General features: G+C 45.8%; 2 protein-coding genes across 3 annotated transcripts in view; one reads left to right on the top strand and one right to left on the bottom strand.

The window, feature by feature from the left end:
- The first annotated feature begins 508 nt into the window (after window positions 1-508).
- Window positions 509-20,155, top strand: DHRS12 (dehydrogenase/reductase 12). Of its 2 annotated transcripts, none has more exons than XM_081855696.1 (11): window positions 509-604; window positions 6,735-6,868; window positions 9,720-9,802; window positions 10,994-11,086; window positions 12,358-12,439; window positions 13,916-13,977; window positions 15,356-15,460; window positions 16,956-17,046; window positions 17,609-17,746; window positions 18,083-18,287; window positions 19,420-20,155. In XM_081855696.1, exons 1-10 carry the CDS (start codon window positions 549-551, stop codon window positions 18,196-18,198), a joined length of 960 nt encoding a protein of 319 aa, XP_081711822.1. In that variant the 5' UTR covers window positions 509-548; the 3' UTR covers window positions 18,199-18,287; window positions 19,420-20,155. The 2 variants fall into 2 exon arrangements, with proteins under 2 accessions (XP_081711822.1, XP_081711823.1); XM_081855697.1 differs by lacking the exon at window positions 509-604 and adding an exon at window positions 1,745-1,827.
- Window positions 20,156-20,731: 576 nt separating this feature from the next.
- The window catches only part of WDFY2 (WD repeat and FYVE domain containing 2), a 41,331-nt gene continuing 34,075 nt past the window's right edge, over window positions 20,732-27,987 (bottom strand). Inside the window, exons 9-12 of the mRNA XM_081855647.1 lie at window positions 24,731-24,832; window positions 23,452-23,582; window positions 23,069-23,177; window positions 20,732-21,710 (exon numbers count right to left, since the gene is read on the bottom strand). Coding sequence (XP_081711773.1) covers window positions 21,681-21,710; window positions 23,069-23,177; window positions 23,452-23,582; window positions 24,731-24,832 — 372 coding nt within the window. The 3' untranslated portion in view covers window positions 20,732-21,680. The remainder of the gene's footprint in view (window positions 21,711-23,068; window positions 23,178-23,451; window positions 23,583-24,730; window positions 24,833-27,987) is intronic.

The following is a 27,987-nucleotide window of genomic DNA, read 5'->3' as shown; positions in this document are numbered from 1 at the left end:
TACAATTCCCACCACAACGGCGGCCATTTTGTGTGTGTGTGTCACACACCTGAGCGTGGCTTGAAGTGAGGGGAAACCCCAGGTGTGGCGGAACTACAATTCCCACCACAACGGCGGCCATTTTTTTTTTGTGTGTGTGTGTGTGTGTGTGTGTGTGTGTGTGTGTGTGTGTGACACACCCGAGCGTGGCTTGAAGTGAGGGGAAACCCCAGGTGTGGCGGAACTACAATTCCCACCACAACGGCGGCCATTGTGTGTGTGTGTGTGTGTGTGTGTGTGTGAGAGAGAGAGAGAGAGAGAGAGAGAGAGAGAGAGACACACACCCGAGCGTGGCTTGAAGTGAGGGGAAACCCCAGGTGTGGCGGAACTACAATTCCCACCACAACGGCGGCCATTTTGTGTGTGTGTGATGGGAGTTACACAAGGATTCCTCTCACACACCCGCCCGGGAGGCGGCCTCCCTCCCTCCCTCCCTCCCTCCCTCGCAGCCAACGGAGGAGCCAGCCGGGCGACGGCGAGGGAGCGGCCCTCGTCGCCCCGTCCCCGCCATGTCCCTCTACAGGAACTCGGTGTGGTTCGTGAAGGGGCTGCGCCATTACTGCCGGTAAGGGAGCGGGCGGGCGGGATGCCAGCCGAAAGGCCAAAGAGAGGCGGGGGCTGCCAGGACCCTCGCCCCCCCCCCACGGCGTTGGCTTATGGAGGGAAAACGGACCCCCACCCCGTCCCTCAGTATTCGAGCCCATTCCCCCTCCTCCGCCCCACGCCTTAGGGACTTTTATGTCAGGGAGGGGAGCGCGAGCCCCGCGAAACGGCGCCAAAGCCCCTTTTGCGGGACTTGGGCGCCGAGTTCGCGCGAGCCCCTTTGGGTTCGCCGCGGTTCGAGGGGGCCAGTTCGCCGCGAGGCGCAGGCGGAGGGAGGCAGAGAGAGAGGGAGGGAGGGAGGGGTGTGTGCATTAAAAGGCGAACGAGGTGCACCTTTGCAATTATTATTAATAATAGTCCTAACTAAAAGTTGTCCCTGCAGTTCCGAGGTTTCGGGTTTCGCTTCTAGGCTACTCCTAAGGCTGGCCCCAGCCGTGGTTTCTTAACACCCCCCTCAGTTTTGCAGCGTTGTATAACTTTTTTGCATTCAGCTGGAAGCCGTGGTGCCATCCAGGAAGCAAGTCTTGCCCGGTTAAAATCTTGCCCTGGGCAAGATTTTAGAAAGACACGTGTGTAGCTGCATTCACACGACCAAGCAGGGGCTACTGAGCTCCTCCTCCTCCTCCTCCTCCTCCTCCTCCTCTCCTCCTCCTCCTTCTTCTTCTTCTTCTTCTTCTTCTTCTTCTTCTTCTTCTGTATACTGTCCTTTATCCACAGATCACAGGACAGTTCACAACATAAAAATACAAAATGAAAACACAAAAATGCATAGTTTTCTGTGATTGTGGAATGCTCTCCCCAGAGATCACATGTCTTTAGGCGCCAAGCAAAAACATTCCTCTTTACCCAGGCCTATGGCTATTAAGTAATCTGTAGTTTGTGAAAGTGGGGAAGAGAGCTGTTATGATGACTTATTTTATTATTAGGCTGTGCCTGTCCGTCAGCATGTTTTTTATGATGTTACTATGTTTTTATCATTGGCGTTCTGTGCTTTTAATATTGTACACCGCCCTGGGATTGCTTGATAAACGGTGGTATGTATATCAGTTTAATAGTAGTATTAGTAGAGCAAAGCAATCAAATTATCAGCCTCCCACATACACATTAAAAGGCCATAGGATGTTTCTGAGCCAAAGGCCTGGTTGAAGAGAAATGTTTTTGCCTTGCACCTTCTTTAGCTGCTAGGTGAGTCTCCTTGGGGATGGTGCAGGATCAGGCAGCAACAGGCTCTGGGCAGAGGTTAAGGGCAGGCTCTGCTACCAGGGTGGGTACTTGCAGGGCCATTTTTGCATGAGAACTGTATGCCTGAATGCAGGAAGCTTCAGCAGAGGAAGGTTGTTTTTGTTTTACCGTATTGGCCTGAATATAAGCCTCACTTTCCCCCCAAATTCTGACCTTGGAAAGTGTGGCTTATATTCACAACCTTAGAGTATGCAGCCAGGAGCGCAGGGCAAACAGCACCAAGAGCACCGTTGATAATAATAATAATAATAATAATAATAATAATAATAATAATAATTTATTATTTGTACCCCGCCCATCTGGCTGGGTTTCCCCAGCCACTCTGGGCGGCTTCCATAAAAACCAGAAATACATTAAAATATCACAGATTAAAAACTTCCCTGAACAGGGCTGCCTTAAGATGTCTTCTGAATGTCAGGTAGTTATTTATCGCTTTGACATCTGATGGGAGGGCGTTCCACAAGGCGGGTGCCACTACCGAGAAGGCCCTCTGCCTGGTTCCCTGTAGCTTTGCTTCTCGTAATGAGGGAACCGCCAGAAGGCCCTCGGCGCTGGACCTCAGCGTCCGGGCAGAACGATGGGGGTGGAGACGCTCCTTCAGGTATACTGGGCCGAGGCCGTTTAGGGCTTTAAAGGTCAACACCAGCACTTTGAATTGTGCTCGGAAACGTACTGGGAGCCAATGTAGGTCTTTCAAGACCGGTGTTATGTGGTCTCGGCGGCTGCCCCCAGTCACCAGTCTAGCTGCCGCATTCTGGATTAGTTGTAGTTTCCGAGTCACCTTCAAAGGTAGCCCCACGTAGAGCGCATTGCAGTAGTCCAAGCGGGAGATAACTAGAGCATGCACCACTCTGGCGAGACAGTCCGCGGGCAGGTAGGGTCTCAGCCTGCGTACCAGGTGGAGTTGGTAGACAGCTGCCCTGGATACAGAATTGACCTGCGCCTCCATGGACAGCTGTGAGTCCAAAATGACTCCCAGGCTGCGCACCTGGTCCTTCAGGGGCACAGTTACCCCATTCAGGACCAGGGAATCCTCCACACCAGCCCGCCCCCTGTCCCCCCAAAACAGTACTTCTGTCTTGTCAGGATTCAACCTCAATCCATTAGCCACCATCCATCCTCCAACCGCCTCCAGGCACTCACACAGGACCTTCACCGCCTTCACTGGTTCTGATTTGAAAGAGAGGTAGAGCTGGGTATCATCTGCATATTGATGGACACCCAGTCCAAACCCCCTGATGATCTCTCCCAGCGGCTTCATATAGATGTTAAAAAGCATGGGGGAGAGGACGGAACCCTGAGGCACCCCACAAGTGAGGGCCCAGGGGTCTGAACACTCATCCCCCACCACCACTTTCTGAACACAGCCCAGGAGGAAGGAGCGAAACCACTGTATAACAGTGCCCCCAGCTCCCAGCCCCTCTAGACGGTCCAGAAGGATGTTATGGTTGATTGTATCAAAGGCCGCTGAGAGATCCAGCAGAACTAGGAAACAGCTCTCACCTTTGTCCCTAGCTCGCCGGAGATCATCAACCAGCGCGACCAAGGCAGTTTCAGTCCCATGATGAGGCCTGAATCCCGATTGGAAGGGATCCAAATGGTCCGCATCCTCCAGGCGTGCCTGGAGTTGTTCAGCAACCACGCGTTCAATCACCTTGCCCAAGAATGGAAGATTTGAGACTGGGCGATAGTTGGCCATACTGGCCGGGTCTAAAGATGGTTTTTTAAGAAGCGGTTTGATGACCGCCTCTTTCAGCGGATCTGGGAATGCTCCCTCACAGAGGGAAGCATTCACCACCCCGCAGAGCCCATCGCCCAGCCCTTCCCGGCTTGCTTTTATTAGCCAGGATGGGCAAGGATCCAGGAGACAGGTGGTTGGTTTCACGCGTCCAAGCAGCCTGTCCACATCCTCGGGGGTAATGGATTGAAATCGATTCCATGCAACTTGACCAGACAGAGCTCTAGCACTCTCCCGCCCCAGCCCTGCTCCCACGGTGGTGTCTAGCTCCTTCCGAATATGAGTGATTTTATCTGCAAAAAACTTTGCAAAATCGTTGCAGGAGATCTTGGGGTCTTTACAAAGCCCCGGTGGTAAAGGTGGTTCCGTTAAATTACGAACCACTTGAAAAAGTCTCCTGCTACTATTTTCTGCAGATGCAATAGAGGCGGTGAAGAAAGTCTTCTTCGCCGTCGCTATCGCCACTTGGTAGGCTCGACGTTGAGCTCTAACCTGTGTCCGGTCAGATTCGGAGTGAGTTTTTTGCCACCGACGCTCTAGCTGTCTCAGCGATTGTTTCATCGCCCTCAGCTCCGAAGAAAACCACGGAGCTGTCCGGGCTCCATGCAATCGGAGAGGGCGCTTCGGAGCCAGACAGTCGATAGCCCTGGTTAACTCCGCATTCCAGCGGGCCACCAGGGAATCAGCTGAAAGGCCATCAACATGGGATAAGGCATCCCCTACCACTCTCTGGAAACCATTTGGATCCATTAAGTGGCGGGGGTGGACCATCCGAATTGGTCCCACCTCCCTGCAGAGGGGAAGGGTCGCGGAGAAGTCCAGTTGCACCAGGAAGTGATCTGACCATGGCACTTCTTTTGTTTCACTTTTACTTAGTGTCAGATCACCCACGTCACTAGAGGTGAACACCAGGTCTAAGACATGTCCATGACTATGAGTTGGGCCAAACTTATTCAGGGACAGCCCCATGGAGGCCATGCTTTCCACGAAGTCCCGAGCAGCCCCTTGTAAGGTCGTGTCGGCATGGATGTTAAAATCCCCTAGGACAACCAAACTAGGTGTCTCCAGGAGAAAATCCGCCACGACCTGAAGCAGCTCAGACAGGGAATCCTTGGTGCAGCGGGGAGGTCGGTACACCAAAAGGAATCCTGTACTGCCCCTATTGCCCAACTTCCAGAACATGCACTCAGAAAACTGGATCTTCCCAGTAGGACGCCTGGTGCAAGCTAGTGACTTCCTAAAAATCACTGCAACCCCCCCTCCCCGCCCACATGACCTGGGTTGCTGTGCGTAAGAGAAACCTGGTGGGCAAGCAGCGGCAAGGACAGGCCCATCTGCTTCCTCCAACCAGGTCTCTGTCACACATGCCAGGTCAAGTCCTCCATCCACAATCAGGTCGTGGATGGCAGTGGTTTTATTCATCATTGACCTGGCATTACACAGCAACACCTTCAGGTCATGTAGGTTTCCCCTGTTGATTCCAGTATCCATCCGGTCAAGGCCAGACCCGGAGGCAGGGATAGTCTTCAAACAACGACTAAACCTGCCTCCTCGGTAATGACATGGTCTGGTCTTAGCGTAACTCCGCCTCCTGCCCATGATCACCGAGATCGGATGTCCCAGTGCTTCCCCCCCTGTGGAACTTGTCCCAGCCATCGTGATGGCTGGGGCCCCACTCCCAGGCAGCCCTGATCTAGCCCCTTCAAAACAAAACATAAACTATACAGAACCAATAAAACAACAACAACAACAAAAAGGAACAGAACAATTATACTAAAATTAATCCCCAACCAAATATCCATCCCACCCACCCCCAGCAATGGAAAAAAAGAAATAAAAATTTAAATTGCCACCGACTGCTTGAGGACATTTTAAAGCACATTAACCCCCTGGAACAGGGAAGCAATGGCAGAACACTTCCCACCCTTCCCAAGAGTTTGTTCCAAAAGTTTGTTCCTGGGCCACGCCCCCTGGGCCAGTTGGAAAAGGCCCTGGAAGGGAGCAGGCCCTGCAGTCCTCACCCAGCCGATGGTCCAAGGCTTCCCCGCAGCAGGAGTCCCTTTATAGCCAGGAGAGAGGGCCTGGGCCACGCCCCCTGGGCCAGTTGGAAAAGGCCCTGGAAGGGAGCAGGCCCTGCAGTCCTCACCCAGCCGATGGTCCAAGGCTTCCCCGCAGCAGGAGTCCCTTTATAGCCAGGAGAGAGGGCCTGGGCCACGCCCCCTGGGCCAGTTGGAAAAGGCCCTGGAAGGGAGCAGGCCCTGCAGTCCTCACCCAGCCGATGGTCCGAGGCTTCCCCGCAGCAGGAGTCCCTTTATAGCCAGGAGAGAGGGCCTGGGCCACGCCCCCTGGGCCAGTTGGAAAAGGCCCTGGGAGGGAGCAGGCCCTGCAGTCCTCACCCAGCAGTTGAAGCTGTGTAGGCCCCCATCCTCTCCCCCAAGGCGCAGTGAAAGGCCATCAGCAATGCAGCATGCTTCCCCCGCCCTGCCCAGTAAGCAGACAGGAGCAGCGAGGAAGGGAGCGGCTTATACAGTGGTGCCCCGCAAGACAAACGCCTCGCAAGACGGAAAACCCGCTAGACGAAAGGGTTTTCTGTTTTGGAGGCGCTTCGCAAAACGAATTTCCCTATGGGCTTGCTTTGCAAGATGAAATGTCTTGCGAGTTCCTGCGGGTTTTTTCCCCTCCCCCCCCCTTTGCTGATAAGCCGCTAAACCACTAATAGCGCTAATCCGCTAAGCTGTCAATGGGCTTGCTTCGCAAGACGAAAAAACCGCTATACGAAGAGCCTCACGGAACGGATTAATTTCGTCTTGCGAGGCACCACTGTATTCTGGTATTTTTTCTTTTTCCCCCTCCAATTTTTAGGGTGCGGCTTATATTTGGGCCAATACGGTACTTAGAAATAAAAGTTAACCTGTATTGGTAAAGCTAAAATTCCAAACCTTTTGTTTTTTGCTAGTTTATCATTGTGAAAAGTCTAGCTTTAGAGGGAGGAATTGAGTAATATTATAAACGTATAAAACATTCAAAAACTTTTCAATAAAATCCCCCCCCCCCCCGTTTAATTCTTCCCAAGTATTCTTTCCCAAGCCTAAGTTTTCATTGGCTTCTGCAGGAGTGGCTATGAATCGGCAAGCAAACACTTTGTTCCAGAAGACTTGGAAGTAGATGTAACTGGAAGGCATTTCATGGTCACTGGAGGAAATAGTGGCATTGGCAAGGCGGCTGCAAAAGAGATAGCCCGAAGAGGTAAGTTGAAGCAATACTGCTGCTATTGAGATTATTTCTGAGGCTGAGTTTATACAAAACAAGAGGTCTTGTTTTCTCTCCTCAGTTGTACAGTCGTACCTCTTGTTACATCAGTCTCCGGTTGCGTTTTTTCAGGATACGAACGCGGCAAACCTGGAAGTTTATACTTCCGGGTTTCACCACATGCGCAGAAGTGCTCTGTGCGCCTTGCGCGTCCGCAGAAGCAGCGCTCTAGTTGCAGACTTTTTGGGGTGCAAACAGCACCCCGGAACAGATTGAGTCCGTAACTAGAGGTACCACTGTATTGACAACTGCCTACAGAAACCTGGGTAGGGAAGAGGCGGAAGAAAAGCATAATATTTAAAGAGAGTGGTTACAGCTAGTTCTTCACCTGTTGTGTGAAACCTGACTTTCACCTGACTTCACAATTTTGAACAACATCTATCAAGTTGAATAGTCTGGCTAGGCTCTTCTCCCATGTTGCAGACTGGCTCCCGCAGTTTCTTTCATTTTTCCTTTTAGTGCCACATCTTTGTTTATCTGTTCTTCTGTTCAAGAAAGACTTTTAAAAACAGTAGCAGTCTCTGGGGATCGAAAGGAGTAGTACATTGTCATGAGTGCTAAACAGGTGGCTTTTGCTGTAATTATGTAGAACTTGGTTTTTATCTGTGTGCCTGCTTGCTTGCTGAGAGCTGGGCTCTGAAAATATGCTTTAAATAAGCATGGTCTGCGCACCTCTAAACCAACCCTACTTGTTACATCTTACTTTACATATAGTGTGAACCAACTGCTTCACAGTGGCAGAGGACTGCCACCAAGCTCAGGGAGATAGCAGTTGTTACAAGCGTGAGAATTATAATACGGATAAAGCCCCAGTTAGCCCCAGTGTGGATTCTGGAGGCTGCTTACATAAACAGCAACATAGTCTATAGCAGTGTTTCCTAACCTTTGGTCTCTAGCTGTTTTTGGACTACACTTCCCATCATCCCTAACCACTGGTCTTGCTTGCTACGTATGATAGGAGTTGTAGTCCAAAAACAGCTGGAGATCCAAGGTTGGGAAACACTAGTCTATAGAGCTCTCCACAGTACCAAGTAACCCTGAATGAGCTGCTTAAAGCATTCTTGGTGGTGGTGTGTGCAAAATATTCTCATTTTTTCTATGGCCACCAGTGCTGAAATAGCATGGAGCAGTAGTGTGTCACATTTTCTTTCTCTCTGCTGTTCCCATGTCAAGTTGTCTGGAGGCCAGTCACATGAGTCTTCCCCCTAAAAAAAGGGTGGGTTGGAAAAGTGAGGGGTTGGTGGAGCCAGTATGAACCAGGTCTCCCCAAGTTCAGGTGTTCAAAGACAGGAGATTATCTTCTTGTCTTGCTCCACTAGCACTGTATTTTAGCAGTTGCTTCCAGTGAATGTAAGAATATAGACCTGGTAATATTTCAAGCGACCCTGTAAGAGTGTGCTATTCGGAGGCGTACTTAGGCGCTCTTGGTAAGGAGACATTGGCGCCGCTGCAACCCTTGCATCCTTGCCAGAGGAGCTGAACCAGAGTGGAGAGGCATGATTTTTGCCTCCCACCCCCGGGCCTGTGCCCTTGGTGAGGGCCAACCTGGACAACCCCTAGGTATGCCCCTGGTGCTGTTCAAGTTCGTCATCTAAATAGCTAAGGGACTTAGAGGAATTCAGCATAGCACTGTGACAATTGTTCCATCAGTACAAACATTTCAGGTAACCTGCAGAATGACCCCCCTCACCTCCTCTCTCCTCCTGTTCTGGGGATTATCCTGAGCCCTCAAGAACCAATTGGGAGTGGGAGAAGAGGGGAGGAAAAGCTTGATAGAGCTAGCAGAAGCCCTTGCCAGGTTTCCACTAGCAGGGCTCATTAGATGGAGGCGCAAGTTACAGCAACAGGCAAGGCGACATTTTTCCACCTTCGCCGCATCAAGCAGTTGGTCCCTTACCTTTCCCGCCCCGACCTGGCCACAGTGATCCATGCGACGGTCATCTTCAGGCTTGACTACTGTAATTCGCTCTACGCGGGGCTGCCCTTGAAGCTGTCCCAGAAACTCCTGCGGGTGCAGAATGTTGTAGCGAGGCTCCTCATGGGATCTCTGCCATGGGAGCATATTCACCCAGTGCTTTTCCAGCTGCCCTGGCTCCCGGTGGAGCACAGGATCAGATTTAAGGTGCTGCTTTTGACCTTTAAAGCCCTTCACGGCCTAGGACCCTCGTACCTACGGGACCGCCTCTCCTGGTATGCCCCACGGAGAGCCTCAAGGTCCATAAATAGCAACACCCTAGTGGTCCCGGGCCCTAAGGAAGTTAGATTGGCTTCAACCAGAGCCAGGGCCTTTTCAACTCTGGCTGCGGCCTGGTGGAACTCTCCGCCTCATGAGACCAGGGCCCTGCAGGATCTGATTTCTTTCCGCAGGGCCTGTTCCGCCTGGCCTTTGGCTTGGAGCCAATTTGATTCCCTCCCTCTCTCTCTTTTTTCTTTTCCTTCTCCTCCTGCGATGACGCTACATTTTAATATTTTAATGTATTTTAATTTTGTTTTTAAGTTGTAATCATTCAACTTGTTTTTATTATTGCTTGTAAGCCGCTCTGAGCCTGGCCTTGGCTGGGGAGGGTGGGGTATAAATAAAAATTATTATTATTATTATTATTGATGAATCCAGCCCTTAGCTGCCTGAAGATTTGCCATTTGTGAAAAACTTCTCAATTATAAAAAGGCATTCTCTGTGCATTTGTGCAGATTAAACATTCTGTCAGATATGAAGCTATATGGAAACTTGATTTGAATATTTCTTTCATGCAGGTCCTTTTCACTGATTTTTTCTGAATTCTTTCAGGGGGACTCGTTCATCTAGTTTGCCGAAACAAAGACAGAGCTGAGGAAGCTAAGAAAGAAATAACAACAGAAACTGCTAATCAGGTAAGAGTTGGCCTTGGGTGTTATTTCTTCTATCCTTTGTCATTGGAAAGATTACATGTTGCATCCAGCTAAGTCATACTCGTAGTATATTCATCAAATTAATGGAAATGACTAACTAAGGTCCATTTATTTCAGTAAATTCCAACCCTACAGGTTTTTGTGGACAATTCGCCAGTTGCATTTCTTTTGTTTGATTGCATTTGCCACCGTTGAATAGCGCTACAAATCCTGTCCCTGTGGATGTTTGGATGTATTTCAACTCCTGGAATTTGAAATAAAAAATTATCATTTTTTGGAATATGGAACCTGGTATTCAAGTTCCACCACAGTTACAGCTGGATCAACTAAATGGAGGTTTTTCATTCCATGTGTTGACTCAGATGATATTTCTAGTGCATAGCTAAAAGTAAGATTAAAAAAAAAAATCACCAGAAATTATTAGTATCCTTTTTTAAAAAATAGATGCTGCAGCATCTAAGGGAGTGACACATATTGCCACAAATGCACAACAGTCAATTATGCATTAAGACTGCCTTAAAACTAAGAAAATGTGCTCCCTCTTTGGATCCATCTGTGCTATACTGTAATTTAAAGCAGTGTTATGGTACTTTAAACAGTCAATGTTTCCCCCAATGATTTTTGCATGATGCTGAGATTAAAATCTTTACCTCTGAGTCTCAGACAGTGGTACCATGATTACCTTGTATGCACTTGCATTTGTGGAATAAGTAGTCACAGCAGTGAGCAGCAGCTACATTATCAGAAAAATGGACTTTCATTCTATCCTCTCCCTTCTATGGAATCTTGAGTCAAAAATAGCTTCTGGAGTTATGAATCTCATTGTGGGCAGCATCTGTAAGTTGCCAGGTTACTTCTTACGCAACACATGAAACACTCCCCATGTTGTGTTCTGCATTTTTGGCTGCTTGGATTTCTGTCAACTACAAATATTCAAAGATTCTCTGTGCTATTCAGATACAGCTTGGCTAAGTGGATATATTGTGTTCCTGCTATCTGATGATGTAGTGTTGTTAAAGCATGTTAAATGAACCCTTTCAATCTTGTGGTGGGGTGACTGAGCTGTGCTTGGGATGTCAGATTTGGAGCCAGGCGATGCTGCAGAAAGCTACTGAATTGGTTGTAGAATTTTTTTTTGGTATGGTTAACAACTCTTCCTTTCTCCTTTCCTAGAATGTTTTTATCCATATTCTGGACATGTCTGACCCCAAAGGAATTTGGGAATTTGCTGAACAGTTCAAGAATGAACACAGATTAAACGTCTTGGTGAGTTGGGAACTTAAAAGTGAAGCCCATCTCTAGGGATTTGGTGGGCTGCCAAACATTGACACCAGAGTTTGAAACTTCCATTGTTCTGGGTGCATTATGCAACAGGGAATTTCAATAATGCAAGCAGTTTCTGAGCTGTGGGAGCTGTACTGTGCCTAAGTTTTCAGTTTAAAACTGCCACTGCTGGAACGAAAGGAGGACCTTTTTTTGCCTCCCCACTTCCAGCTACTCTCTGAGAACATGAGAACGGACCCTCATAAGAATATTAGGGGGTGGGCAGGGGAGGTATGGCTTTGTTTTTTGCAGTCTTCAGATGAGGACTAGACTATGTGAAAAATGAATATTAAGATTTTAGCTGCAGTTAATTCATTTTCAGCTTTGTATTCTTGTTATAAGGGTCGCGGGTGGCACTGTGGGTTAAACCACAGAGCCTAGGACTTGCCGATCAAACGGTCGGCGGTTCGAATCCCTGTGACAGGGTGAGCTCCCGTTGCTCTGTTCCTGCTCCTGCCAACCTAGCAGTTCCAAAGCACATCAAAGTGCAAGTCGATAAATAGGTACCACTCTGGCGGGAAGGTAGACGGCGTTTCCGTGCGCTGCTCTGGTTCGCCAGAAGCAGCTTAGTCATGCTGGCCACATGACTCGGAAGCTGTACGCCGGCTCCCTCGGCCAATAAAGCGAGATGAGCGCCACAACCCTAGAGTCGGTCACGACGACCTGATGGTCAGGGGTCCCTTTACCTTTACCTTTATTCTTGTTATAAAAAAATTGCGCCTAGACATTCTGTTGTGGTGCCCATAACCTCGGTTTAAGGTGCCATTTAGCTCCTAGCTTTCACACCTCAGTTTCTAACACTGATTGACACTACCTAGTAACTAGCAGTTACTTGCTTGAACAAGAAACAGTTTGGTAATATTCTTTGTACGGCCAGCACTGTAGCCAGAAATTCTAAATTTCTGTGTGTCATTTTCACATGCTTAATGCTGCACAGTTGAGATTTATCATTCTTGAAAGTATTGAATGCAGCATAGTGCTTTGACTCCCATAAATGGGAAGCTGCCTTATTCCTTTCAAACCATTGGTCCACCTTGCTCAGTATACAGTATTCTGTTATCTAAACTGACTGGTAGTGGCTCTTCAGGGTTCCAGGCGAGAGTTGTTTCCAGTCCTACCAAATTTAACCTAGAACTTTCTGCATATTCAAAGCGCATGCTCTGCCACTATGGCACAGCACAGATACATATTTTAACTATATTTTCTTCTTGTAGGTCAACAATGCAGGCTGCATGGTAAACCAAAGAGAACTAACGAAAGATGGGCTTGAAAAGAATTTTGCTACAAATACTTTGGGTATGTAGGGCAGTTTTCCTGGGAAGTTGTTGTTGTCTGGAAGTGGAGGTTGTGCATTTCTGAAGCGTTCTTCTGATGCCTGAGTACGCTTGGCTATTGTTTATACTATCTAATAGGGCCTCCTAACACATATACAGTGGACCTCGGGTTACATACGCTTCAGGTTACATACGCTTCAGGTTACAGATTCTGCTAACCCAGAAATAGTACCTCAGGTTAAGAACTTTGCTTCAGGATAAGAACAGAAATCGGGCTCTGGCAGCGCGGCAGCAGCAGCAGGAGACCCCATTAGCTAAAGTGGTGGTTCAGGTTAAGAACAGTTTCAGGTTAAGAACGGACCTCTGGAATGAATTAAGTACAGTGGTACCTCGGGTTACATATGCTTCAGGTTATAGACTCCGCTAACCCAGAAATAGTGCTTCAGGTTAAGAACTTTGCTTCAGGATGAGAACAGAAATCGCGCAGCAGCGGCAGCAAGAGGCCCCATTAGCTAAACAGGTTAAGAACAGAACTCCGGAACGAATTAAGTACTTAACCCAAGGTACCACTGTACTTAACCCGAGGTACCACTGTAGATTGATTATCCAGTTCACTCTTTTAAAAAGCAACAATACAGAGGAAGAAACATGCATACAGAAATAACATACTATTGAATTGGATTGCCATAAATAACTTTCAAATTGTTTTCTTCCTTGTCCAGTGAGGGTCAGACAAGAAGCAGTGGGTTTAGACTAAAGGAAGGTGGTCTTGGGTTTAACTCTGTAGGTGAGAGCAGTTCAGTTTCTTGGTTGTGAAATGTACCTCTGGAATTTACATTAACAGGTTAAACAGGTGTATGTTGCTGTTTTACACAGAATATCCTGCTTTAGGGCATGGAATTGTACTTGAATAAGTAATCATATTGGGACGCGGATGGCGCTGTGGTCTAAACCACAGAGCCTAGGGCTTGCCGATCAGAAGGTCAGCGGTTCGAATCCCTGCGATGGAGTGAGCTCCCGTTGCTCGGTCCCTGCTCCTGCCAACCTAGCTCCCTCGGCCACTAAGGCGAGATGTGCGCCGCAACCCCAGAGTCGTCTGCGACTGGACTTAACGGTCAGGGGTCCCTTTCCCTTTAAGTAATCATATGTCAGGCTTTTAACTTGGTGCATTATTTGAATGGTGCTCTCAAATAAGAGGGTGCTTCATGGTCCAAGTACAAAGTTTTAATGCTGTATCCTTTGCTAACCGAAGGAGTGCTACTGCACTTCCCTTGGGCCTATGGTTTGCTGCAGTGAGAATAGAGTGCTTGAGCTAGATGGACTTTGTCCTGATGCAACGGGGCTCTTCATTTTACTTCTCTTTAAAAGCCTTGTGAAATGTGGAGCAATTCATCCAGCTGAAGGGTAGGAGAGTGAAGTTTTATTAAATATACAAAAAAAACAAACCAACAACTTGTGGAAGGTAATGCATGCTAAACATTTTTTATTTATCTTCTAGGTACATATATTTTAACAACAGCCCTTCTACCTCTCTTGGAAAGAGAAGATGACCCTAGAGTTGTAAGTTTGTATGTCTTAGTTTGGGGGCACTTGGCTGTCCCTTTCATTGTCATTCCTGTTCTCAATATTCATAACTCCTAGGGCAAGTAGGTGCTCTACTGTTGGGCAAAGGGGCCCTATCAGTTGTGATTTTCCTCACTGCAAGTGGACCACTCTCTCCGCCTTCAGAGGAAGAGATATGAAATGTTCTGTAGTCTCTGGCCACCCACCCAAGGACAGGAGGACGGTGATGCCCATTACAGCCAATAGCATCTTAATTGGGGAACAAACTGATTTAACATCTGACTCAATACCATGACAAACCATTACATATGCTGTCACAAATGTTGAGGTGCCGTGGTGCTAATGTGTACCTTCATGCTTCACTGAAACAGTTTTATTTGCACAATACAAAACGCTTGGTGCAAGCGAAGCAGTTTAATTGCCTCCTTTAGTGTTTGTCCTCCTGAGTGGGAAAGCAATGTTTTCTGTTGGGTCAGAAGACACTGAGTGTTTAAAAGAATTACCATTCCAGTTTACAAATGAATTATTTCCAACAGCAGTGTATAAACGGTTCTGTTATATATTTCCAAGGGGAAAGAGTGTCATAGACAGAGAGAGATTTGGCCTCTTCTGATTGATGTGGTTGCATTTTGTGTAAGAACCTTTGGAATGTTTGATTTGAGTACAGTGGTGCCCCAGAAGACGAACGCCTCGCAAGACGGAAAACCCGCTAGACGAAAGGGTTTTCCGTTTTGGAGGCGCTTCGCAAAACGAATTTCCCTATGGGCTTGCTTCGCAAGACGAAATGTCTTGCGATTTCCTGCGGGTTCCCCCCCCTTTCCCCCCCCTTTTCCTAAGCCGCTTATCAGCTGATCCGCTGATAAGCCGCTTATCAGCTGATCTGCTAAAAGCCGCTAAACCGCTAATAGCGCTAATCCCCTAAGCTGTCAATGGGCTTGCTTCGCAAGACGAAAAAACCGCTATATGAAGAGCCTCATGGAACGGATTCTTTTCGTCTTGCGAGGCACCACTGTAGTTAATCCATGCTTGCAGCGTGACTTTTAAAGGGCCGTTGGCAAGATAGAAACCAACAGGGCTGTCAAGGGAGTCGGCCAGCATTGTGGATGACTCTGAATTTCAGCATTCAGTTGCCGCTCCTTGGGTGGGGGGCTTGTGGCACTAGATGTTGTTGGACTATATGTCTCATCATCCCATGCTGGCTGAGGCTGAATGCAGCTGGGATCCAGCATCCAGAGGACCACAGGTTTCCCACCCATGTTTTAAGTGAACTGCTAAACTTACATTGTCATTGTGATTATCTATCCAAGTTGCATGTAAAGACAAGTCTACTTGTGGATAAGGATTTCATAGTTCCTTTGGTTTGTTTATTTTGCAGATCACTGTCTCCTCAGGAGGAATGTTAGTTCAGAAACTAGATGTATCAAACTTGCAATCAGAGAATGTGGCATTTGATGGGACAATGGTCTATGCGCAGAATAAGGTAAGATCTGTAGTTCTTGAACAAACAGCCACAGACTACGTAGCTGCTTTGCAGTCCTGTATTTTTGTCATACTATACATTTTATGTACTTTGCTTGCTCTTTCTATAGATAATTCTTTAAAATACTCTATGTAAAGTCTTGTCTTGCAACCAGCACCCATAACAGTTGAGCTATTGGGACTATTATACACTTGTCAAGTTGGGTCTTTATTTACATAGAAAAGACTCCTTTAACTCACTGTATCTCATAGAGGCATTGTTCAGTTTGGAGATTCTAAAGTCCATATATTACCGTATTTTTCGCCCTATAAGACGCACTTTTTCCCCTCCAAAAATGAAGGGGAAATGTGTGTGCGTCATATAGGGCGAATGCAGGCTCCTTGGCTTCAGCGATAGCAATGTGAAGCCTCCGAAGCCTGCGCTCCGGAGGCTTCGCGTTGCTTCCGCTGAAGCCAGGAGAGTCTGCTATTCCCCCATCGCCAGCCCCAGAGGATGGGGGGCAGCAGGAAGGCGCGTGACGCCTTCCCGCTACTCTCCAACCCTCCTGCGGGCTTTTGCGGCAGATGGGGGAATTCCCCCACCTCCCGAAAAGCCGCGCACTCTTTAAAGGGGCTCCGTGGCTTCTGCTGGCTCCCCCCCCCCCCCCAGAAAAGCCCGCAGGAGCCGCGCAGCCTTTAAAGAGCATGCCGCTCTTGGGGGCTTTTCCTCAAGGAGGGAGAAGGGACTGACTGGCCGTTTCAGTCCCTTCTCCCTCCTTGAGGAAAAGCCCGCAGAAGTCACGCTGGGCTCCTGTGGGCTTTTGTGGGAGGTGGGGGAATTCCGCCACCTCCACAAAAGCAGGGAGAAGGTCTTGGAGTAGCGTACAGGCTGCGTGCAGCCTGTCCACTGCTCCCAGAGCTGCGGGGGGGAAATCATATTTTTTACTTGATTTCCCCCCCTGAAAACTAGGTGCGTCCTATGGGCCGGTGCGTCCTATAGGACGAAAAATACGATATTTAATGTTAACTAGTTATTATTTAAGAGAAACTTGCTTTTTGAAAAGCATTTTTCCACCCCTGGTTTCAGGTGTAAGATTTTGGGGGGACGACAATGACTTTATTGGACAGTACCAAGTGGGTGGTCATTCTCCACTTGCTTGAAGGCAGGAGAAAATGTCATTACTGTACCTTTGCATCACCCTCAGGGAATGGTAGTTCATTTTTCCTGCTTTGCTTGAAGCAGACCAGATTTCAGAGGTGCTCTTCTGGCCTAGTGTGTGTCATGAGTAGTGAGTGTGCAATGAGGGCTGCTTTGCCCCCTCTCTCATTTAAACTGGAATAGAAATAGAAACCTGCCCTGTTGTCACACACAAAGAAGGCAGGGCACAGGCTAGCTGCAGTGCTGAGCTTCCAAAGGAAGAAATAACCGTGCTGCGTAAGTCAGTACTGAATATGAAGATGCCAGACTAATGGCCTATTGATCTTTTTTCAGTTTTATGCCTTTTGTCGTATCCTAGAGACAGCAAGTGGTCATGACAGAACAGTGGGCTAAAGCACACCCCAGTGTTCACTTTTCTTCTATGCATCCTGGCTGGGCAGATACTCCAGGTACTTGTTGCTGAGCAGAAATATTTAATCTCTTTGGCTAAATAGGGAGTGGGGCACCTGTGGGCATCATTCCCAATTGTTGCCTGGGACTGATAGGAGTTAAGAGTCCAACATTCACCCCAGAGCTAAACAGAGATTATCTTTTGCTATTATATGAGGGGGATGGGAGAAATAGGAAGGAAAAGTGGCACACTCTTATTATTCCTGTTTCTCTTTGAACTTTTGCATTTCTTTCGCCTCATCCTTGGTTTAGCTGCTTTGCAGAATTCCTGCCACCTTGCAGGTAACTTGTGCCCATACAGAACTTCAAGCACACTTCATTAAGTGTGTTTAAAGGACTCTGTGCTATCCAAGTGCTTAGGTAGTGTGAGGAAGAATAGAATCTGGTAGCGTAAAATCATATGGAGTGTTAAGGTTTGTAGGAAGAAATGTCCAAGGGTCTTTTGTAGACCGAAGCCGTAGCAAAGCCCAAGATTAGTAGCAGTCAAAGAGCATAATTAGTGGTAGGCATGTGTTTGTCGGGAAGCTGTTACATCTGCTCTTCACAACTGTCACCTTGCAGCGGTGAGGTCATCTATGCCAGATTTCTACGAGAAAATGAAGAATAGATTGCGGACGGAGGACCAGGGGGCAGACACGGTGGTATGGCTTGCAGTCTCCCATGAAGCAGGCAAGCAAGCGAGTGGGCAGTTCTTCCAAGGTAAGGGAGTTAATGGATCATTGAATGCGGTATAATAATAGAGAAGGACAGAATAAGCTGTCCCTAGTAATATATATAAACCAAACAGGGTAAACCTGAAAAAATGAACACCTTGAACTCGTATACAAACTGTACAGGGCTGGAATTGGCTGCAGCTCCCTACTGAATATATATTGTGGAAACCTGGTTTTGTCGTGCTTACCTAACTTTATGAACATTTACATTCCTGCAAGCTCTGTCCTCCCTTCAGCTCACTGATGGGAAGGTCAGAAAAGCAGGTTCAAGAACCCAGGTTCTTGATCATTGAAATAACTTATTTTGCCCTTTTGTTTCCAGACCGGCAGCCTGTTCCAACCCACTTGCCACTTGCACAGACCAAATCTTCACCGGGTGATGAAGCAAAACTGATGCAGTGTCTGGAAGAGCTCTCACAAAAGTTTAAACCCAGATAATGATTAGAGTCTAGAAGCATTAACAGTGTGTACTGAACTAGTGACCTCTTGACAATCTGCAATTGGAAAGCTATAATATGTGCAAGTGAGTATAAGCCAATAACATGCTTTTTTTTTTTTAAATAATTTTTATTAGTTTTCACAACAATAAACAAGAAAAAAGAAAACAAACACAACACAGAAAAAACAAATAAACATAAAACATGACTTCCCCATACCTCCCTTTCGCTGCATCCTTATTCCAAAAGATTTTTTAGCAACCCTTTAATCAATTTTTCTATTGGTTCTCTTTAAGTTTCCATAAAATTATTATTTACAGCTGTAATTCTCTGTTTCTCACCCCTTAACATCTTAACAGTCCTCAATTTTGCAGCAGTTTTTAAGAAATACTTTAAATTTTTTCCAGTCCTCTTCCACCGCCTCTTTCCTCTGGTCACGGATTCTGCCGGTCATCTCTGCCAGTCCCATAAATTCGGTCACCTTTGTCTGCCATTCCTCCAGAGTAGGTAGTTTTTGCGTCTTCCAATACTTTGCTAAAAGAATTCTTGCCGCTGTAGTTGCATACATAAAGAATGTCCTATCCTTCTTTGGTACCAATTGGCCCACCATGCCCAAGAGAAAAGCCTCCGGTTTCTTTAAAAACGTCCACTTAAGGACTTTCTTAATTTCATTATAGATCATTTCCCAGTAGGCTTTAATCCTTGGGCAGGTCCACCAAAGGTGGTAGAAGGTTCCTTCCGACTCATTGCATTTCCAGCAATTGTTATTGGGCAAATGGTAAATCTTTGCAAGCTTGACTGGGGTCATGTACCACCTATATATCATTTTCATTATGTTCTCTTTTAAGGCACTACATGCCGTAAACTTAATACCAGTGGTCCATAACTGTTCCCAGTCAGCAAACATGATGTCATGACCTATATCCTGTGCCCATTTAATCATAGCTGATTTAACCGTTTCTTCTTGTGTATTCCATTTCAGCAGCAAGTTATACATTCTAGACAAATTCTTAGTATTGGGTTCTAACAGTTCTGTTTCTAACTTTGACCTCTCCTTCTGGAATCCTAATTTCCTGTCTTGCTTAAATGTCTCATTTATCTGATGGTAGTGCAACCAATCTCGAACTCTATGCTTTAGCTTATCATAACTCTGAATTTTTAGCTTTTCACCCTCTTGTTCTAAAATTTCAGAATATTTTGGCCAGTCAGGGTCCATATTAAGTTTTTTCCCAATAACATGCTTTATTATAGGGCAGGAAGAAAGGCACTGTTAAAAATTCAGTGATTATGTTTTGACATGCTTTGCATCTTGATAATTTCCTGTAGCTAGAACTATAGTTTCTGGAATGATGCTAGAAAAAAAGCTGAAAGCATTTGGGCTGTAATTTCATTGATGCTAGGTTTCAATCAAGACAACTGTAGGCATACTTTAGTTTGCAAAAGATTTGATTATGGAGCACAGAGTATTATTTGTATGCCTACGTGCATTTCCTTCCTGTCATGCTGTAACTTCTGTTTATTACCCATTACCCATTTGTTCTTTTAAAAATCACAAATACTTGGGGATGAGATGCTGTGATGGTTAGTGCCTGTATTATTAACATTCTAGTGGGAGCACAGTATCTATTTTCTAAAAATCTCGCAAGGTGCTAATTCCTTTTTATGTAATAATCATGCATCAAGAATGCCCACTGTGCCACAAGTATGAAACAGCCCACCTTCTGGAATCTCAGAATTGTGGAGTTGGAAGGGATCCCAAGGGTAATCTAGTCCAACTCCCCTGCAATGCAGGAATACAAGATTATACACGACAGGTGGCCATCCAACCTCTGCTTAAAAACCTCTGTAGAATTATAAATTTGCTAGAGTCTAAACATTTTTGAAATTGTATTTTGGTTTGCACTTCTGAAGTTTTCCTGCAAGAAAAATCTAATTAAAACCTAATGTTTGAAAAAGCATTCTGTTTGTTCTAGGCCATGCTTTTTTGAAGGGCGGACAGCTACATTTAAGTTCATATAGACATCTGTATGAATTATATTTTAAAAAGGCATATTTAAGTTGGCAGTACTTTGCATAGTTTCTGATGCAGATGAAGCTCAAATATTTGGTATCACTTGGCAGTCAGCATTTTCTTCTTGATGTGGATGAAGTTAACATATACCATGGATGCTTGGGTTGCGAATGTGATCCGTGCGGAAAGCACGTTCGCAACCCGCAGTACCATGTCTGCGCACGCACGGGTCGTAATTTGGTGCTTCTAAGTATGCGCAAAGCGTGATTTAGAGCTTCTACGCAAGCGCCAGAACCAGGAAGTAACCCGTTCCGCTACTTATGGGTTTGGCACGGTGCACAACCCGAAATCGCACAACCCAAAGCGTCTGTAACCCGAGGTATGACGGTATTGCACACTGCTATCGAAAACCCCAGCAGAGAAAGTTGAATGGAAGTTTCCCTATAGGAGGATCTTCCCAGTTTGGAAGAAAATTAAAATAAATGGCAGAAGTTTATAAAATAGATGAGTCTCCTATACCAGATGCTATGAAAGGAAGTTTTTATTTCAGCAATTTACTTTTTGAAAAAGGCAGCAAAACAAAATACGAAATTAAACCACATTAATTTGGGGAGGGGGGCAACATTGAGAATTAGAAACAAATCACAGTTATCAGCAATTTTAAAAACACATCCTGCCAGAGAGGTGGCAGGAATGGAATAGTTAGTTTCAAACCATGCCCAGTAACACTAGCATAATTCTCACCCTGCCTTCTAAAAAAAATTGTTCAGGTATCACTGGTCCAGCTAAACAAGAATATTTCCACACTGACAAGGTATGGCAATTGCATAAAACTATTTTATGCAACCCTCAGTTTGAACTGGTTTCTATGCTCATGGGTCAAGCCTGAAAAATAGTTTTAGCCACTTTAGAATTTGTTGCTAAACAAGCATTTCTCTTGGCTATGTGATGCAAAAGACTGGACATTGTCTAACTTTTTCTCCCCCTCACAACCCACAGTACCATTTGCTAGAATGTCGTTGCAAAGACGACCTTTACTGTTAAGGTTCTTTGCTCAATGACTCTGCTGGGAAAGATAGAAAGAGGAATCCTTTGCTTTTCTTTTAGCCCCTAAGAGCAGATTCAGCCTCTCCATACTGCAGAATGCTACTCACATTTGCAAGAATTCCTCCACGCCAAACAGCACAAGTCGACAGAGAACATGAAACACAAACCGCACCGCACACAGACTCCCCAGACAAGTTCCAAATGGCTGAGCAGAGCCAGATTGTATAGTTGTTAAGTTTAAAAAAATATTTCTTGCATTTTGAGAACAAAGAAGTAGAGTGTTTGGTGCAAGTGTTCACCCTGGATCTAGTACGTCACTTGAAAAACCATCCAGAAGTTAACAGTCGCCACACAGCTTGCTTCATCTTCTGCAGTACATTAAGAATCCCTTCTTCAGTAATGCTGCTTTGTGTTTCACCAATGCATCAAGATACTACAGGTGTCATATCCCACAACTGTTAAAAAGATACAAATATGGACAGTGAGAAGAGATTCAGGTGTGATTTACTGACTTATTTGTGGATAGTTCTAACAAGTCGACAGCGGACAGGGTAGAACCCAATGAGGGACAGATAAACCCAAAGTAGGGTGGCATGCGGTCTGCCTCTTCACAAAAGTGTTAGAAAATCTGATATATAAGCTAATTGCCAAATGCCACCTTAAACCTAGGCTGTAGTCACCACAACAGAATGTCTAGGCATGATTTCCCCCACAATGGAATTATTCATTTCATTTTTATACCATTTTATATTTTAAATAAAAATCTCACATTAAAGCATCAAATAAAGCAATCCAGAATAAAACAAACTCAAATCTGAAGGAAAATATAAGATCCTTCTCTAAGTGACATTCTACTTTCCCCATATGTATTTACCTACTTAATTTAGGGACGCGGGTGGCACTGTGGTCTAAACCACAGAGCCTGGGGCTTGCCGATCGGAAGGTTGGCAGTTTGAATCCCTGCGACGGGGTGAGCTCCCGTTGCTCGGTCCCAGCTCCTGCCAACCTAGCAGTTCGAAAGCACGTCAAAGTGCAAGTAGATAAATAGGTACCGCTCTGGCGGGAAGGTAAATGGCGTTTCTGTGCGCTGCCGTGGTTCGCCAGAAGCGGCTTAGTCATGCTGGCCACATGACCTGGAAAAACTGTCTGTGGACAAACATCGGCTCACTCAGCCAATAAAGCGAGATGAGCGCCGCAACCCCAGGGTCGTCCGCGACTGGACTTAACGGTCAGAGGTCCCTTTACCTTTACTTAATTTAGATAGCTGCCCCATAGCAGAAGTACTGTAAGAAGCCAGTGTAGTATAGTGGTTAGTGTTGTACTAGGAACCAAGAGATCAGGGTTGAAAAATCCCCACTCAGTCTTGAAGTTCAGTGGGTGAGCTCTGACCAGTCACAGGGCCCTTGAAATTATAAATAGCAAGAAAAGGTAATTCTGCCTTGATATATAGTAAACGTAAAGGGACCCCTGATCATTAGGTCCAGTCGTGACTGACTCTGGGCTCATCTCGCTTTATTGGCTGTGGCCAGCATGACTGAGCCGCTTCTGGCGAACCAGAGCAGCACACGGAAATGCCGTTTACCTTCCCGCTAGAGTGGTACCTATTTATCTACTTGCACTTTGACGTGCTTTCGAACTGTTAGGTTGGCAGGAGCAGGGACCGAGCAACGGGAGCTCACCCCGCCACGGGGATTCGAACTGCTGACCTTCTGATCGGCAAGTCCTAGGCTCTGTGGTTTAACCCACAGCGCCACCCGCATCCCTCTTTGAGATATAGGGGGCATACCTATAAATCCCACCAGGCAGTACTTACCTTAATAACTTTGTCTGTCCCAGATGTCAGGAGCCACCCTCGTGTTGCATCAAAGTGTACATGGACGACATTGTGTTTGCTGTCATGGAAAGTGGCTGTGGGAGCACGCCTGAGGGAAGAGCAAACAATGAGTGAAGCAGAAGCTCTGCTTTAGAAAGGGTGGTGGAATCTATTAGTAAGTTGATTTCTCATGTCTGCATTGCTCTGAGGGAGCATCACTGTGGACACATAATTCTTAAGGCTTGGAGAAGAGAATTTCCAACATTTAGTCTGTTGCAGTATCAGTTTCCCACAGAAACTGGAATGTTTTGTCACGGACGGGTAGAAGGTAGGATAGGTAGACAACAAGGAAGGAGGGGAGAGGACCAGGGACGGCTACTTACTCCTCATCTGTTATTGATTCGTAACAACTATCACAGACTCTCACATCAAATTCGAACCCCATCAGTGGTATGGAAGAGCGCTTTGAACTGCATTTGCCACATACTGCTTTCCCGCACTTCCGGCAATGATGCTGAAATTAAAAACACAGCATAGCACCACTTGGACGAGATGAAAGAACAAGGCCAGACATATTTGTTTACATGTTGTAGCTTATCCTACAAAAGGGAGTTACAAGGGTATTTTGTAAGATTTGTCAATCCGGATCAAGAATTAGCAAGCTATTCTGGAGAGGAGGAAAAAGGTGAAACTGTTTATAGCTCTAACTCTATCTAGACTAGCATTTCATAACATAAAGCCACTATTTCTGTAAGAGACATTGCTTGCCTTAAAAAAACCACTTATTTTTTTCTAGACTGTAATCCTATCTCAACATAGGATCAAGTGCCCTCGAAAGCCAGCAAAATGAAAATCTATGGCAAAACAGTTCCCAAAACCTTCCGATTATGACAACTGCATTTGACTTACGACTGCAGCCTTCTCATTTATTTGATGCTTCAACCCTAACAAACAATTCATTATTGGTGGTAATAATACATTGATAGTATGTTTACCTACGGGCATGTAACATGAGCAGAAGGCAAATAAAACGTGTGTTTAAGTTTGAACAATGGATGATTTCACCTTTCCCCAGCAGCTCTCCACACAGCTGAGCAAAGCCCACACTATTTTCTTCAAAGGGCAAAGTATTCCATTATCCCCCTGATACCCCCTTCTTGATGACATCCATATTTTATGTACAGGGAGCAGCCCCACCCATGAGGCAAAGCGAGGCAACCAACTCAGGATCCACAGCGGCAGCAGATCCCAATGAAGATCTTAACCCCGCCCCCTTCTTCCCTGGCGGAAAGAGGGGCACTATTCTGTGGTTCACCTCAGGTGCCAATATGTCTTGGGCTGGCCCTAACATGAACTGAGAAATCCACCACAAACACCTATAAGTATTAGAGTGGGTTTGAAAATATTACATTATTTCAGTGGGAAAGGTCCTTATCTACACCAGTCCCATTTAAACTAATTTGTACAGATTCATTTCCATAGGCTTCTTTTTTTGTAAACCTTGGATTTCACTCAAGCCTAGTGATACTCTCATCTTGGCTGTTTGGGCTATATAAGGATCCACATTAGGTGAATGAGTTCACTATTTAATGTAGATAGGACACTGATCAAGTGAAAACAGGAGTGTGCCTTCAATTATTTAAACAGCAGCATATCACATACCTGCCTAAGGCCTATTTTCTTGCAATCCCACATTTGTTTGAAGTTCCAGAAGAACGGCTGATCACACTTTTGACAAGAGTCGCTATCCAGCCATTCAGGCGTCTAATGCAAGAATGAAGGGGAAAAGCATCAAGTCCAGCTGCAAGAGGATTCTATATACAGATCAAAACTGTAACAGGATTAGGGCCTTTTACGACATCCAAGCTAACACTCCACTCTGGGGCTGCTTCTACCGAGCAGCCAATAAATTCCACATTAAAGTACTTCATGCAAGTTAGCAAATTTTATACATATTTTCTTATTTTGCATATATTATACATATTTTCTTATTTTACCTGCACGGCCTGTTAGGCAAGAAGTTACAGGGCAAACATGGTTTCCCAACACTGTGTTTACTAATGACAGGGGAGCACTAGTGGGCAGCAAAGGGTGTCTTAATGCTTTGCATTCCTTGTCCATTTCTCCATGAAACCTTCCCCCAGCATGCTCTGAGAACAGAACACAAGCTAACAAGACAAAAACTGGCTTGGCGAAGGACTGGTAGCAGGGAAAGCATTAAGCATTTCCTTTCCAACCTGTAATTTCTCTTCTGTCAAGTGACTTTTTACCCCACACACTACTCTTAACCAGCAAACATCTCTTTTGCCAAGATAATACATAGTCTCACCCTGAGTTGAGAATGGTGTGGCTGAATTAAATGCATTTAATTATAAGCAACTCTCAAACAGAGTCCCTGATCCTGAAAAGCGGGTTCCCATCAGAATGAGACACTCTTCAGCTTCACAAAAGGGCACTTTTAATAAACTCAAACCTAGTTAAGAGCATCAAATCTCACCACAGACAGAGTGCCAACAAAAACACCCTTTGAAATCCTAAGCCCCATTCTCACCTTCAATTCATTTTCACATTGAATGCAAAGAGGGAGGACCACCTCATTAGCTGACCCAGTCCCTGCTGACTGCATGTTCAGCTGGCAATAAGAATGGGCCGCATGTGTACACGTATAGCTATACAGGGTCTCACTTGTGTACACTGGAAAACCAGTGCATGTCAAAGTTCCCGGTCATGCATATAGCTGTTATGCCTATAGGACTCACTCTGCCCTTTTGCATGACCTGCTTGGGATCAGGGATGGGGCCACTGGCCACAATACTACTCCCTCCTCCATTTGGTCAGTCAATGCATGAAACAAGAGAAGAGTATACAGAGATACTGCTTTTCTCCGTCTACTGCCTAAAAAGAAAATACCTTATATTTGGATACAAACTGGACCAGTTCCCCATGCCCTGGTTCAACACATCTGTGCAGAATAGCTGGTCTTTTAGATCAGAATCTTTGCTTGCTGACAGCCTGACCCACCTGTAAGCCCATTTCAAGCTGACTATCAGTCTTATAAAGTAGAAGGCTAAGAAAATCCCATTGTCAGGGGTGGGGAGTTTCAGGCCTGGGGGCTGAATGTGGTATCCTGGCCACTCACTATCTGACCTTATATCTCAGGAATACTGCTCAGGCCACATCCCCTCTCTCCTGGCTGTATCCTTCAGCAAATCTGCTCTGTGCCCTCCATAAGCGCCAGGATGGACTGTGTACTTTAACTGCGGAAATGTCTGTTCCTCACCTGGGTGGAAATTGAATACAGGGACTGTATACACAGGTACGTATATATGGAGACAGAAACCTCTGATGTGGGGTTGGAAGGTAGCACACTGCATCTACATTTACTTCTAGTTGCACCCATTTTTACTTCTGGCCCTCCAGAGGTTGCTCATAAGGGAACACAGCCTTCAAGATGAAGGTTTTCCCCACCCCTGAGATACAGGGACACATGAGACAGAAAATCTACACCTGGACACTGGACTCAAGCACCATCTGTTCATTCCCAAGTGCATCTCTGTAATCGTGAGACACGGCTTTGAAAAATAGGCACAGAGATTTTTTTAAAAAAAATCCAAGTTCTATACCAAGAGCCAGATTTCATACAGATTGAATTGAAATTTAACAAGTAGTCATTCTAGTCCAGTGACTGTTTATGTCAAGAATTATAGACCGTAACTACAATGCCCTGCAAAGCATTGTTCTGTCTAACAGGAACTAGTTCTGCCATCCTTAATGGTGCAAGACTGGAATGACATGGACAACTCGGCAGGAAAGTCATTCAGGGCAAAACAGAAACTTGCAGTTTGTGTGAGGCAAAACAAAACCTTTGTTTTTCTAACTACAGCAGCAGAACTTTCCACAGCTTGGAAACTAGCCTGTAGCTGATAGTTAAGAGCCTTTTCCACCTGCTTTTTCAAAACAAGGAATGTGATCTATTGTTAGAAACCCAGTGGGGACTTAATATTCCCAGAAATGGATCTGCAGATCAAGCCAGCACCAGGTTAAGACTGTTTGGGAATTTTGAAGAAGTTTGCATTCATCTGTGATCTGTTTTTTGAATACAGTGGTGCCTCGCAAGACGAAATTAATCCGTTCCATGAGGCTCTTTGTATAGCGGTTTTTTCGTCTTGTGAAGCAAGCCCATTGACAGCTTAGCGGATTAGCGCTATTAGCAGTTTAGCGGCTTTTAGCGGATCAGCTGATAAGCGGCTTAGGGCTTAGGAAAAGGGGGGGAAAAGGAAAAAAACCCCGCAGGAACTCGCAAGACATTTTCGTCTTGCGAAGCAAGCCCATAGGGAAATTCGTTTTGCGAAGCGCCTCCAAAATGGAAAACCCTTTCATCTAGCGGGTTTTCCATCTTGCGAGGCGTTCGTCTTGCGGGGCACCACTGTATAGTAAGTTCTTTTTAGTTTTATTGCCTCTTGTTGTTAGTGTATGCCACCATGGATCTGTCTAAAGTGCAGGATACAAATTTTGGAAATAAATACACAGCTGACATTTTTTAGATGAAAGAGCCATTTTCCAATTACTGGCTCTAGTCTTTGTTCAAAGCAAGCTTGTTTAACCTGGTTAAATATTGCTTACCACTTGCCCCACCCCAGGTTCAAAACATAGCTGAGCAGAAAGGTCTGCTACAAATCTGTATCAGGCAATACTATAATAACAACAGAGAAATTCTTAAGAGTAACTGCACTTAATGTTTTGAGACTGGAAATTCATGTCTGTAATAGGCAAGGCATTCTAAAAAGAAACTCATTCCTAGGAAGAAATATGTACAAATTCCTAGAACTGCCTATGTTTAAGACACTATCTGACCCTCAAGGCCTTTTGTTCAAAACCACTTGAGTGCAGCAACAGAGGGATTTATAAAAGTTAGGCAT

Source organism: Podarcis erhardii (genome assembly GCF_964252035.2).
Source record: "Podarcis erhardii genome assembly, chromosome: 3".
Classification (NCBI taxonomy): Eukaryota; Metazoa; Chordata; class Lepidosauria; order Squamata; family Lacertidae; genus Podarcis; species Podarcis erhardii.
This window is presented reverse-complemented; position numbering and strand designations above follow the sequence as displayed.